Source organism: Pelecanus crispus, chromosome 4 (assembly GCF_030463565.1).
Source record: "Pelecanus crispus isolate bPelCri1 chromosome 4, bPelCri1.pri, whole genome shotgun sequence".
In the NCBI taxonomy this organism is placed as follows: domain Eukaryota; kingdom Metazoa; phylum Chordata; class Aves; order Pelecaniformes; family Pelecanidae; genus Pelecanus; species Pelecanus crispus.
This window is the reverse complement of record NC_134646.1, coordinates 53,390,803-53,405,897: the sequence shown is the minus strand read 5'-3', so window position 1 is coordinate 53,405,897 and position 15,095 is coordinate 53,390,803. Positions and strand designations below refer to the sequence as shown.

The following is a 15,095-nucleotide window of genomic DNA, read 5'->3' as shown; positions in this document are numbered from 1 at the left end:
TGGATCCTTGCTGTTGTGAAGGTATTTCAGACTGCCAGAAATACAGCCTCATCTGAATCCTTGCCACTGTCTTCACTGGGCAAGCAGCCACCCCCACTTGGGGACCTACAGCTCAAGTCCTCCACACCAGACTCCTGATCGCTGTTAGCTGAGAGGTCGGGATCGGAGCTTTTCAGGTTGTCCTGTGTCAAAATCAGGGCTGAATCTTCTTCGTCCCCCTGTGAAGGGCTCCGGGATGGGAATGATTTCAGATCATTGCTATACTCCTGGGGAGTGTTAGCTAAGATGTTGTTGGAAGTAGAAAGCCCTAAAAGTTTGCTTCGGTCTTGTTGCTTACTCTTGACTTTATTATCATTTAGTTGTGATTTCTGAAGATTCGCCAATCTCTGAAATAAAGGAAACAGTATATATATTACACGGACACATTTAGGGCGCAGTGATCCTCCTATGTGTCTTTGCCTTTTTAAAAAAAAAAGACAAAAACTAAAAAACCTAAGTTCAGAGCCCAACCCAATTGGCACCCTTTAAGAAAGCCTATTTGCATTTGTAGAGTATGAGAAGCGCACAATTTATCACAAACCGATGCTGAATTACAGTGTCCTTCTGAGTTACAATTCTGAGTTACAGAAAGACAGAACAGGAGTGGTACTTGTGCACCAACACAGGTGAAATTTTATCCCTAAAGGAAAGAAGTCCACTGTTGTGTCTTAAATGCAAAACACTTATAATAATTTCTGTGAGAACAAAGATGAAGATGGCTGAACATCCTCATGCCAGAAGAGGATGTAGCACAGGGGACTGTGCAAGTGTATGGAGTTGGGTTTCATTTACCATCAGTTAAGTCTGGGGCATCGAGGTCAAGTGTTTATTACCTCTCCTAAGACCTGCAGCTCTTCTTCCAGCTGCTGAGTTTCTTCCTTCACTGCCATCAGATAATCAGTAACTGACTGTCGAGGATGCAGCCCCTTTTCAAAGCGGTTGTACATACCACTCCAGAACCTGGAATTGATGGGCGGGTCAGTGATTTTTCTCATTTGGTGAGGTGGCCTCAGAAGACTTAAACACACCTTTTCTTTTTTTTTTTTTTTCCTGACACATGTTGTCCTAAATGATCCATCCATGGATTATTCATCATTAGAGTGCACACATATAAGTCCATTTGCTAAGATTTATGGTTCATTTGCATTGGGTCTGTCCTGAAGATGCAACTCTGTGGCCATACACAGCTTGAACTAATTCTTATACACAATAGAAAGAGCGGTGAATGTACCTTTGACTTAGATCACGTGGCTGAGGGTGATTCACTGAACACAAACCTTTGCTTGTCCTACACTATGGGCTTTAGGGCAATGATACCTATAAAACAGCCAAGGTTAAAGACAGGTTTTCATAATTGTATTTCTCAACCCTTGTTTAACTTCCCATTAAGTCAACTCTGAAATTCTGGGTGCTTGTTTTTGTCTAGGGGGGCGGTGAGGTGCAGCTAGTTAACAGGGTTTTTTTCCCCTGTAAAGAAGGGTTAAAAATCAGGAGTAAAAAACAGTATGGCGTCCTGTTCTCTTACAATTTAAACTGACATTTTAAACTGGCCTATGGAAATTGCACGAAGCATATATGTTGGCAAGTTCTATTCCTGTTCTATGGAATTATTTGCCAAACCTTTAGTTAAACAGCTGAGTTGATTTTTCATTTTCAGGAGGAAAGGACTTGAACTGTAAGTCCGTGTCTTACTCTAGCACTCCTCCTGTCTTCCTGGCACTACACGGCCCAGGCAGACTCTGAGTATGTAACTAGTTCACCAGACAGGTTAAGTAACCGAGACCTGCCCTCAGCTGCAGCGGTCCAGCCAAGTAGCTGACAGATATTTTCGGAGCACGTGCGTGTTCCCTGGTGGTTTATTATTCCTATAGTATACTATAGTATACTATTTAAGTCACGTTCCCCCTTAAGTTTATCATCTCACAGCTCATGCCTGGAAATCTTTATGCACCCAAGTAATTCCATTAAAATCAACAGGATTACTCATCTGATGGAGGATCTGCAGTATCAGTGTTTCTTTTATAAATCCCACTATCCTAAAGAATACGATTAATGACTATTTTTAAATTGTTTTGAAGTGGATATGACCTGGAATAGTAGATGTGAAAGAATTGAATTTCTGTCATTGAAGATACTTATTGTCCTTTTAACAGGTGCTTTTACTTGCAACTGGAAAACAAACTGATCAGTTTTACTTATATCACAGTTTTCATTAATTTCTATTCAAGTTCTCCTTAAGTTTGTTAAGATTAATGGCACAATTAATTACTCAAGTCAGAATGTCAATAGTAACATTTCTAAAATTATGGTATTTTGTTACATTTTGAAAAAAACTTAAATATCAAGTCAAACTTACTGTGTATACTTCAAGGTGTAATAACAACATGGGGAAGGGCTGCTTTTTGTGTTACTAAACACTTGTTTTAGCAATGAAACCGTATGACTTCTTGAAATGTCCCTTTTTTCTTTTTGACTTATTTTGATTTAATTAATCCAAATAAACATAACAAAATCTTGGAATGGAAGAAGTTGAAGCTACTTTAAATTCAGAAACCGCAGACGAGAACAGAACTGAAAGAGACATTTCTCAGTGGAAGAAGTGAGTAACCATGAAATTAGGACACACAACTATCAATATAGCTTTAATCTTAAGCTTCTTTTCAGACTAATACTCCATTGTGGAATGGTGCAGAGGTGTTGGCTGACTATGAGCACACAAGGAAAGAACACATTGCATCTGAGACTGAATTTACTCTCTATAAGCTACCTTATGGAACAAGAAATACTTAAATACAAAGGCACTCTGTTCTGTACTAACACATCCTACAATGCTCAGTAGCAAGTGATACTACCTACTTGTACAGGAAGTTGCATGGAGCCATCTGTGGGTGCAGGGTCCCTTGGGTTTGACTGTGGGCTGATCTGTACAAAGGATTCAGGTAATCGGCACGATTTTTCCACAAGTGAGCCCACAATGAATATGTTCGTTCTCGGATTCTGAAAAAAATATATGAAATAAAGATATATTAAAGTCTCTACTACAATTCAGGTATAGCTAAAGCTTAGATGCAACATTCCAGTTGTCTGTACTATTCGTTTACAATCAGCTTTATACTTCCTTAACAGAATTAGACTTAAGTTGTAAATATAGGAAAACAGAGACCCATATTCCTTTGTTGGTCACTAAAGGCAAAATTCAATCCATTTCCCATAAAGCCAGAGCATCTGGCGAGAGCAGGTGGAGAGACGGGTTCCTTTGCGAGATGGAGAGGATCACTTCCATATAATTAGCTTTCGGACCGATCTCTACACCAAAGGGATCCCCACATTTAAAAGCACTCCTACACCATTGGGCTGCAATTTCTCATGCAGTTAGGTCTTGGGATAGGATGACTCGTGAAGGTTTTGATTTTAAATGGACTGTGGCACTGAGGCTGCTCTGCATTTGAGCGGTGAAAGGGACCAAACGGCAGCAGCAAGCAGTAACTCCCACGTTCTCTCATTACTACTGCTGACACAATCAGGATGCGTGAGAAAAGCGGTGGGTATCAGGAGGTACCTGAGGAGCCAGGGCCCCAGGAAACAGGCACAAACATCGGCACTGCCAGGAATGATATTATTGTCTCTGTTTGGGCCTGAGGGCAGGTAGATTAATTCATAATTGCTTTGGGCCCAGACAGCAGAAAGATAGTTTGCTGACTTGGTCCTAGGGAGGGCTACCAGACAAAAAAGCTGCTCATAAGAAAGTATCTGAGAGATCAGGACTAAAGTGTCCTGACATGAGATCCAAAGACAAGTTAAAACACAGAAGAGCCGTGACTCAAACTGAGAACTTAACTAGAATTAATATCATCTTGTATTAGAGCTACAGTGACAGCTTGCCTTGTACGTTGCTAATGCTGGAATAAAGGTAGGGCCACATGGCTGAAGGGCTAATGCTCTTGTCACTCTTCTCTAATCCCTGTCACGCACGCTGTGGATTACACTCCCAGCAGAGCCACATGGCAGAGGATCAACTGTTTCGGTATTAATCGGTTGCCAGAGGATGACAGCCAAGGAGTCTACACTGCACCCTGCACCTTACGAAAGCACATACACCTAGACTGGCAAATGTCTGACTCCTCAGTACACCACCACCCACAGACCCCACACGTAAATATGCTACTAAAGAAAAGACTTTCATACTTCAGCTCTCGCCTCTCCTTCTGGCTGTTACACAGGAAATTCCCAAACTGGCAAGAATAGATATGCTGCTGTATGTGGATGAGGAATCTCTCATTGAATTCAAAGGCACAAGGAAACTGTTCCATTAATTGCCACACACACTCGATGAACTGGTCAATAACAGGGGATATCTCCTTTGGATCTCCATCTAAATTGCCATACCTGAAACAAGACAAGATACATTCAATTATAACCTAAAATCCTCTAGGAAAACTGAATTAACACTAATGAAAAATAAACCCCTCATTTTCAGTGTACAAGTTATATCATAGGCATTCATTTCTAAAATCTCAACTAATAGTATATTTTTTTACTTACAAAAATGATGCAAGATTCATGGGGTGAAATGAAGGCAGAATTTATCAAATACAAACAAAAAAGAAACTTCAACGGGTGTCTTGTTGCCTTATAGCTACTAACAGCTGGCTACTGCATAGCCATGTTTTAATGCTATTAATATAAAGTTATACCATAGTAACATAAGTCATCATAACAATGACTGCAATGACTTAATGACAAAAATGTATCTTAGACAGTCACTTAATGGCAGACCATTCCCAAAATCCGCAAACCGAGCAGGAGAGGAACAGAATAACCTTGGCAGAAAACAGTTTAAAGCTGCCCTCTCTTGGTGAAATTTTTATGAAGTGGGAAATGTTTACATGCTACTGTAACTGTCAAGTGAACATCAAACTTTGTCTATAAAAATGTCTCTTGGAACCACTTGCAATGAAGAAAAGGAGCCTGAAAATATAAAACACACAGAAGTAAAAAATATTTCGTAAGTCTACATAACAGAAAGAAGCATTTTCAATCAATTATTCTGCTTGTCTAGTGTGTGTGTGTGTATATATAGAAAAGTGCATATATATATATATATATATGCCAACAGAGTGGAATTCCATAAACACCTAAAATTGAAACTGCTAATTCTACTGTTATGCATCAAAGAAAATACAGCAATATTGTACTGCAAACCAAAGCTATCAGTGGTGATTACATTTCATAATATTTTTCACCACTGATAATAATAGACATCTGACAGTATCATATTAAATGTAGCAATTCCTGCTGGAATTTCACAGGTGGTGTGGAGCTGCACAGGTTTTTGAAAGTTTTGGCATGTTTTTTGAAACTAGGACAAATTTATATTCAAATCAAGCAATGTGATTTAATTAAACTCCATTTTTTATTTTTAGAGAATCTAAAAGGAAATACAAGAAAAAAAGACAATGTGGATAGTTATCCATGTTTAAGTTTATAAAGTCTTCAAACATTTTCATTACATTATAGCATTTACATAATGGGGGTACAAAATAACTTGCCCAAATAGATGACTTTCCACTCTCCTTTGCCTGACGTTTCTGAACAAATCCTCCTGTTTTCGTTAGAACAGAGTGTAACAGGAAGAGTATATTTTACTTAATAGATAACTTGCAGACACGCCTAAGATTAAGTAGTGTCCTGGAAGATGTAAACTTTGCTGAAGAGGGACTTCCATGGCAAGTCTTGGCACTGCTGGAGTCCAAAGGGATTTTGCATGCCATATACATGCTACTTTTCTCTCACATGGATCTCTCAATGCTTGTAGCAACTGCAAGACCAGCACTCACGATTCCCAATAGCAGTCTTGGAGTGCATATATAAGAAACGACTGATAATGAAAATATTTCCCTTTGATTTTTCCAGGCAGCTAAGTTCTATAGTAGGAGAAAAGGATATGGCCATTTCCTGAGAGCATTCTGCTTTGAAAGGCAACAAGGAAATAAAATTGGAATGGCAGCAGGTACTGACTACATAAAAATATATACAGAAGAACCTTAGCGCCACCTTACCTGTGGTTAAATTTATGACCAAAGGAAACCCAGTCTTTTTCAATTAACACCTAAAATAAGAATATTGCATTCAGTGTTGTGGAGCAGAGGTGACACATGTTGAAGCAGGCAGAAGAGTGGTGTAAACAAGCAGTATTGGAATCCCAGTTAATTCTTAGAATAAGCAGAAAAGTGACAAGCAGGAATGATGTAAGCAAGCAGTATTAGAATCCCAGATAATTTTTAGAATAAGCAGAAAAATAATGAACAATGCACACCACTGAGAACTCAAAGTAGCACTCTTCATGGATACAGATAGGATGCCAATATTTCAACACAACTTTAATTAGCTTGATTCATCATTTTCTAAAATAGAACCTAAAAATATTTCAAATCTCTTTTAATGCGTGACCAGTAACTTGATAAGCATTCTTAGATGCTGTACCAGTGCTGGTTTGCTTGGAAAAGGAACAGATTTTCCAACATAGCTGCTCTTTGCAATCTAACATCTAGGAAGCACAACACTTCTGACACTCAAAACTTCACTGATCCCTGAAAATGAATACAAACTCTTGCTTGCACAAAAGCTCCTGGGGCTGCAAGAAAGTTTCTTGGTTAAGGTTAGGAAAAAAATAAATGGGTACCCAACTGATCTCCACCTTTGATAACATTTCATACAGAAACCAGGAGACTGTAACTTGGACAGCTAATAACCTTCCCTCCTACTTAAAAAAAAAAAAAAAAGGCATATTTAAGGAAAGTTTATTGTCCATTAAAACCAAAGATATTAATCTCATAACATTTCTGTTTACTCTGTGAAAGAGAGCCTGCTTACCATGAATCCCTTCATAGTTCTGTAATATGGATCCAATAGAAGGCTTGCTACAGAGCAAACCTGGGCTGTCCTATCCCAGCCATCAGAGCAGTGAACAAGCACACTCACACCTTCCTCAGCCACAGCCTAAGGATACAGAAAAAGTCAGAGAGATTTCACAAGCAGGGGGAAAGGCAGTGGTAAGAGAGGAACAGTGAGAGAGCGCAATATAGAGAATATTAATTTGGGAACTGGAAAGCCTTGTTCATTTTTTTATTCTGCCACAGTTCTTGAATTATGTTGCATGTTATTCCTGTCATTTGAAAGTCTTAATCTCATCCCATCCTATTCAATATGATGGTTGCAGCATCACCTGTTTATGCTCCACTACAGGAGGATGTGGGATTCATTTCAATTAAAATACGTCTGTCTGTCAGAGCAGACAACTACCTAAAGCAAATTTAGACGCTGCTAATGCTCTAATTCACGTACCAGCAACAGAGCGGCCATATTTGCAATATGGCTCTTAATTTCCTTTCTTGACGGTAATGTCAATAACAGTAATGTCTGCTTCCGATGCCAGCGCTAGCATGGATATTATTACAGCATACTGCACACCGATGACGTACTTCTAAAGGTTTGTGGGGAAGCCTGTGGTAGTGGTAAACTTCCATATCTAATAAGCAAGATTGCATCACTATCTGTAATGTAAATAACTGGGGAGAGAGGATCCCATTTTATACATAAACACACAAAGAAGAGATCATACTAAGTTGTCCAAAGTCTGGTGTTGCATTATTTTTTGGAACTTGAGGGGTTTTTTTAAATGCTAACTAAGGGTTTTGGCCTTTGTCATTTCTAAAGAGAACTAAATTTATAAAGTAGAGAAATAAAATAGGTTAGGAAAGATATTTCTTAGAAAAACAAACACTTAAGTTTGGGCTTAATAGGGAACGAGGAATAATAATAAATTATCTATGTTTATCTCAAGAGACAAGTAAGTTCTACCAAAATAGAACCCCTGTGGGCAGGAGACCAACAACTGAGAACTGGGAACCGTACAGATAAGAGCGGGTGAAAATGCATGTCTGAGGAGGCACAAGGCTAGCAAGCATATGGACAAAGGACAAATTTTTTTGGACAATATTTTAAGACAAGCCACTGGGGAGAAGTTGGCAAGAGCTAATGTAAATGACCTGATTTATATAAGCTAATGAAAGCTAGTAGGGCTGGGAGAAATAATAACGTGCATTTATCCCACAGCTGCTGTTCAGGTAAGAAACTACAGTTGCCTTCTGAGCAGGAAGAAGCAAAACAAGAGAAACAAGCAGTTACTGAGGAGGGAAACCGATGAAGTTTTATCCAAGTCGTATGTAGCAGGTCATGTGAATAAAATGGCCTATAAGAAATTATAATAGTAATCTCAAAAATAAGAATTGGAACAGTAAAAGGCAGAGCACAAGGAAGGGGGTAATAAAATTAAAACTACCGTTGGTAGATGACAAATACCTGCATTACTTTGGATGGGATTAGGAGAAATAATTTCTTATCAAAGCCAACAACTGTTGTCTGAAACAGTTCTCAAGTACGTAAGAGTAGAAACTGCTAGAGAGTTTGGCCAGGGTAATACACAGGAGTTGGTTCAGGAGGTGAATTTAGTTAGTCACAAAATAACTCAGAAGAGATAACGCATTAGCTAATATTCCTATATTACAGCTAACATGTGAAGAAGTAATCCTAAACCAGAAACCTTCAATAAAGAAGATGTCCAGAAACCAGTGGAGAAGGCAGGGGAAATAGGGACAAGAAACAGTGACAATCTCTGCTGGGGAGTAAAGTAAGGACATTCAAATACCTGGCATAACAAGATACAGGTTAGCAGAGGCTTTAGTACATTTGAATTCTCTGGTGAAAAGAACACAAACTTCCCCCCCCCCCCCCCCCCCCCATATTAGCAAAATATCCACACAGCAGCACCTAAGAACCATCTCTGCTCATATATGAAGCATTGCAAGATGGGCTTTTTTTCAGATAGAACATCACTGAAGATAACAGAAGTTACCCACAAGCAGAGAATTTGGTCCTCACTTTCTGTATCTGGTTAATCCAAGTTTTGTTCTCATTTTACACACTTTACCTTTGCAATAAAAATGCCAGCACCCATAATGGCTTTGATATGCTTCAGCCAGCCAGAATTTTCTAGGCCCCACAGAAAGTCACTCATTGAAGGCGATTTCAGCTCACAAACTGCAAAATAAGCTACATCTTAAATGTACAGCAATTATAGTCCCTTAAGCTTTCACTGACTGTTCAACCTAAGAGTTATCCCTTCAGATATCCCCTGCATAAAATACCCATCTTTTGAAAAGAATGTCGACTTCACAGTCAAACTTTAACGTTGAAAAAAAGTGTATGTTTGAGAAATGGGGCTGGGTCAAATTTCACCCAATATGTTGATTTAAGTTAAAAAGAGAAGCTGTTACAAAGCCTGTTGCAAACAGTTTACCAAATACATCCTTCTGTGCAGCACAGATTTTCCAAAATTGTGTTGGGAGTGAAGTTTTCAAACCCCTGAAAGGGGATCTTCTATTTAATACTTAGGGCTTGGAAACAGAAAGCATAGCATTTCTGCTGTCGGACGGGCAGCCAGCCACCCGAATTGTGCTACAGCCTCCTATTCCCAGCTACATTTGGTGATGAAGCTCTGTAAGAGCAGGCCCACCACACCCAGCCTTCAGCATCACCACAGGTGATGGTGTTTGAGATAAAGCAATTCACTCAGCAGTTCTCTGTCCCTGAAAGAAACCTTATTAAAGCTTCACTTGTAGAAAGTATTCTGACGGTGAGGAAAAGCCATAATTCATCAACGCCAATATTTTCCTGAAAACTTTCCAAGCTCTATGCCATCTTTAAAGAAAAAAAAAAAAAACCTCCCAGTTTTTACAACACTAAGTTTCTATCCTGCCGTATCCAAGTGTCTATTTTTTAGTATTACAGAGTTTGTGGCATCAGAATAAAAACCAGGCAATAGGAATCTAATTCAGGTACCTCAGTCCAGCAGCAAACAAATATTCAACAATATTTGGTGCGATCTATTTTCAAGAGTGAGATACTAAATTCACCACATAAATAGATTACACATTTATTTTGATCCATGTAGAATTATACTGTCTTTTAAGGAAAAAGATATCAACCAGTGAAACATATTTAAGGAATACAGGGAAAAACATCATGGTTTTTACTGAGTTAGTGTATGATCTGTGAATTAATAATGTCTTAGTAGGTCTCTTGTCCTCTGGAAATTTTCTAAAAGACTCAGTTAATTATGGCCTTTATGACCAGTGGCAAAACTTTAGCTTCCTTCAATGTAATTGGAATTTAATTTTACAGGCTGATGTCAGAGTTTGTACCACATGTGAATGTATCCAACTCTCTTAACTCCATTTAATTCAGAGGCAAAATAGCCTAATGTGTCCATACAAAGTCTTGCAAGTCTAGGGCCTCTTCCAGATGGTTATTTTAAAAGTCATTTTTGAAGGATATTTATAAAAATGCATCAATAGGAGCACTGAAAACAAACAGCTTTTCACATGATTAATGCTCCTGTGCAGATGGAAGCATGACCAATTAGTAGCTGAATTCTGGCTGAAGCTGCTGTCTCTGTTTACAAAGGCCCAAGGTAATTCTGAAATAGTGCTTTGCTCATTCCCACTAACAAATTACAGTCAATATTTACCAGCCACTTCACTGAGCAAAGTTCAGACCGTCCTAAAGGCATAGACTGTATATTTCACATGATTTTGGCTACCAATCTGGACCTTTAATACTGAGTTCAATTACAAATTCAATTATGACACTTATCCTAAGGGGAAAGGTGTTTCCCTCTCAGCTGAAAAGGTACCAAAATCTTGCAGAAATAAGACCTGCTGCACACACTGCATGGGCACAGGAAAATCAAGAGCCCCTGGGCAGACCTTGTAGCAAGCCAGCGGTGCTCCCTTCCCCAGGAGGGGAGGAAGAAAGAGGACACATGGTGGAAACTGCCTTTTCCACCAGCAAAAGTACCAGAGGGGGGTGCTGGGCAAGTTCTCCCATTTCTGGCTGCACGGCCATAGGTAGGGGAAGGAGTAAATGCTGTGGGCCAAACCCTCAGGCTCTCTTTCTGGCTGATCTGTCATTGAAATCCAAGGATCAGAGGGCTGCTCTTACATCAGCAACTACTGCTCCTGGTATGGGGGGAGGAGAAGCTCATATATGCTGTTTAAATACAGACAGGGAGCATGTGGGGTCATCATCTCAATGCACAACAAATGGGGGTCAAGTCTTGGTTGGCCCCCAGATGTACGGCAAAGCTCACCCCATCACAAATGCCAAAGAGCAGCCTCAGTCAGCCCTTGAATCTTTACCGAGGAAGGTCCTTGTGCAACGTTTCCTTCTAATATTAAAAATTATTTCAAGGAGGTTGTGCACAGGATGAAAATAATTACAAGGATCTTCACATATACCTCTCTTTAAATGAAAAAAAAAAAAAAAAATCAATACTATACTAAAGCGATATGAGGCAGCAGAGACAAAAGTAAAACTTTTCTTTTTCCCCTGGAAGGAAATTCCAGCATGTTGAAATACATTTTACTTCTGGAGTACAGTCAAATCTCAGCATTTTTTGCATATTCTGAAAAAAAAAATCTCATTATCCTACAGATTTAATCATTTTATAATGCTGATATATTTTGCCAAAAATTAAGATTATACAAGAGTAAATACATGTTAAAGTTAAGATGAATAAAATAGCTAGAATTAAAGTCAGTAAAATCACAAAGCTGACACCAATTTTTTTTACCTACTCAAATTATTGACATTATTATAAGCATAAATTAATTTCTTCAGCTTTTTCCTAAAGAAACATCATTGAAATGAACACATTCCTAATATAAGAGCATTTTCCAATGGAAAACTGAATAATCAATTTTTGTTCAAATTTCCTCAGCATTGGAACTTATTTAAAATTCTATATTGAACATAATCTGCAGTCTCTCATATGAAAAAAATCCTCCAAACCTTCACTTCTGCTTAATTCCAGTAAGTTGAATAACGTTGCCCTTGCACTCCTGCAACACATCAGACCCATTATGTCTTGATGTTCTCTATTCCATGCTGTACACTTCCAGGCAACAATGCAGCACACATTAAACTAAAATCAGTTTTCATCAGCCTCATTTGTCTTTTCAAAGGTTTTTATGTACCTTATAACATCTCACAACAGATCACAAGCAGCAGACATATTTTATAATGTTTGTAGCATAACATGATGTTTTACCTTAGGGATTCACCTAGGTATGTTTAAGTACTCCTTGATAAAAATGTAAAGCCATATTAAATGTATGTTGTCGTCGTCCTTGACAGCCTTTTTGATTCTGGGTCCCTTTGTATGCGCAAGTCAGGTAATAAATACTCTTTCAAAGGCCACCAGAGAAACTGATGAAGGGACACTGATACAAATGCAAAAAGAGAAAAGCTATGCAGCACCTTACATGAGAAAAGCCCTGCTTGTACACTGGAAGTCATAAGATTGTAAAAAAAAAAAAAAAAAAAAAAAGGTACTTGAAAGCCTTAAGTGCTTGAAATCGTGGATTTAACTTCTCTAATTTCTAATCTTATCAGTCAGACTGCTAAATATGAGATTTCAACATAGCAAATATAAAACCTATGGAAAAGCAGATGTTTTGAGTATATGACTCATTTAAAAATAGGTGCTAGGAAGTTATGTCCCTCAAGCAGCCTGAAGTGTTGAATGGATCAGAAATACCTTGTTATATGTCAGTTTGGGCCATGGGCCTGTCTCACGAACTTTTGGCTCAAAAATAATACACAGCACTGTCCCATGCAGCCAGGCTGGTTGTTTACTATTTTAACTCTGATGGTCTTAAGCTGAACAAATAAAGGGACAGGTTTATTCGCCTGGCCTCTCTCCTAGCCAAACAAGACTTTGTAGTGAACTAAAAATCCTTCTATTTTCCTTCCTGAGACCTTTAGAGCAAGGAATTAAGTAAAAATACGTCATGAAGAGAGTGACTGTTTTACCTGCATCACACTTTACTGCTGGCTTTCATAAACTGCTCTTATTTGAAAACAGAGCACAGCTCTCCTGTCATGGAAAATGCAAGCCCTTCTTAGATCTGACACATTTGGATACAGACGATGGGAGACAGATGAAGAATGAAAGAGCACGGGCAGAGCGTCAAGTCAAGAATAGCTACATCAAGCTGATGCAGGAGGTGACAGAAGGTGTCGATGATATACATGAAGTAAATACTGAGACTCTGTGGAGTGGAGTGAGCACTATTTACTATTTGCTTGTTAAAAATCAACAAGCCGTTGCGGGTCAAGGACAGCTTATTTATTCTTACCCTTTTCCCAGAAGGCCTCTAAACAGTAATGTACTCCAAATATTAAATGGCAGTACAGATGTGCTCGTTTATACCCTATAAGTATTTATAAAGCAATTATTACTAATTTCTATGGGATTATGAAGGTGCTGAATGGTTACTCCCATTGACTCTGACTTTCATAAATCTGATGTGACATGCTCTATACAGGGCACGAGTGTCTATTAAAATTCACAGCCTAAAATGCATGACTACCTTATTGACCACATACAAAAATCAAAACATAGGTTTTCTGAGCTTAAAATAAAATTCCTGTATTTTCCACTAGCATCAAAGTCAGCTATAAGTGACTTTTTTCATTATACCATCAAACTGTAAACCACAAAAGAAGATGCAGTAAAAGTACAGTGTATTGAAGTCAAATTAATTTTGTCATTAAAGTAAACGATATCTGGATTTCACCCACGAAACAAGGTGTTAGGACAATTAGGAAATCACCATTAGTTGCAATGATGCTCCATTGCACGAGTCCCATTAGCCAGTAGGCAGCTGCATGCAGCACACCAGGCAAAGGTCTCTTTTCATACCCGTTTTCACTGCTGCTGATTTCAGAGCATCTATGCTGATTTGTGTGACAGAAGGATCAAATATTTCCTCTAGTTTTTAATAAAGAAGAGTATTACCTTCAAGCATTTTCTGCAGACTATTTCTCATGACATGGATATTCTCAATGCCTATGAATTGAAACTTGATGTTGGAGTAGTTGTCTTCATTTTCATATCCCTTCCCTGCTGCTCTGTTTGCCATTGCATTAAGCTGAAAAAATTAGGGAAAATTGGATGAAAACCAGTAGCAAACAGATTCTTTTCAAAACAAAGCTCGTGGTCTACTGCAATAAATCAGCGTGATTTAAATCAGGCACAAATAGGAAGCATTTATCACAGTGTCAACGCAAGGGGTTAGGAATCAGGGATCTGTTTACGGCCTATTGCAGGGTGCTGGGTTGCTGAGGCTCTGACCTCTACTTCACACACTTGGAGTGAAACTTCATTAGTGAGGTTAGACACAGAAAAACACAGCTTATGTAGGGCTCCTCTGCAAGAGCATAAAGGTTTTAATTTGTTTTTAAAAGGCTATTCTGATTTTATTTTTGATCAGCATTATGTTTACTGGCAGAATATACCCAGTGTCTTATCTGCCATGCCACTGTTTCATAGCATATGTACACGGTAATGTTGCCCAAATTACTGTGTTTTACTGCTCAAATAATCCAAAAGTTGATACAGCTTACTTCTTTGAAGCTTGGAATAAGAGAGAGGTGGAGTAGTTTTTCCTGAGTTGTTAATATCTTGGCTCTAGTTGTATAAGACCACAAAAGATTTAAATTGAAAAAATGACCACAAATATTTTCATCTGCAATGCAGCACTATCAAATATTTTGCTGTGCTTCAGCAAAAAATACATTCAACTGGAAACTGGAGTTTTGTCTTTGAATCTGTCACTTGCTTCCTGGCATGGGAAAGTCACTAAATGCTTCTTTAGTTCAGTTTTCCCAAGCGTAAAATTAAGGGGGTTTTTAATGCTTATTTTCCCTCCTTTTGAGATTCTTGGGGGAAAAGAAAACTATCTGCCAAGCCCCTTATGCCAAATGCTGATCTGTGGACTGAAAACTGGAGCTGATAGAAATGAATTAAGTACTTTTACTTTATTACCCCTTTTTTTTTTTTCTTAATTTTCTATAGCAAAATATCACTGTCCAAAAGAAGGAAATTGCCTTTTTGCATGAAGACCCTCCTCTTCTATGAAATGCACACTGTA

The 15,095-nt window shown here is 38.5% G+C and overlaps 1 protein-coding gene across 1 annotated transcript in view; it reads right to left on the bottom strand.

Annotated features, from left to right (window-relative positions):
* Positions 1-26: 26 nt before the first annotated feature.
* MTMR7 (myotubularin related protein 7) overlaps positions 27-15,095 on the bottom strand; it is a 58,198-nt gene continuing 43,129 nt past the window's right edge. Inside the window, 8 exon segments of the mRNA XM_075709863.1 lie at positions 27-386; positions 873-999; positions 2,896-3,036; positions 4,225-4,425; positions 6,099-6,148; positions 6,913-7,038; positions 9,029-9,138; positions 13,961-14,093. Coding sequence (XP_075565978.1) covers positions 27-386; positions 873-999; positions 2,896-3,036; positions 4,225-4,425; positions 6,099-6,148; positions 6,913-7,038; positions 9,029-9,138; positions 13,961-14,093 — 1,248 coding nt within the window.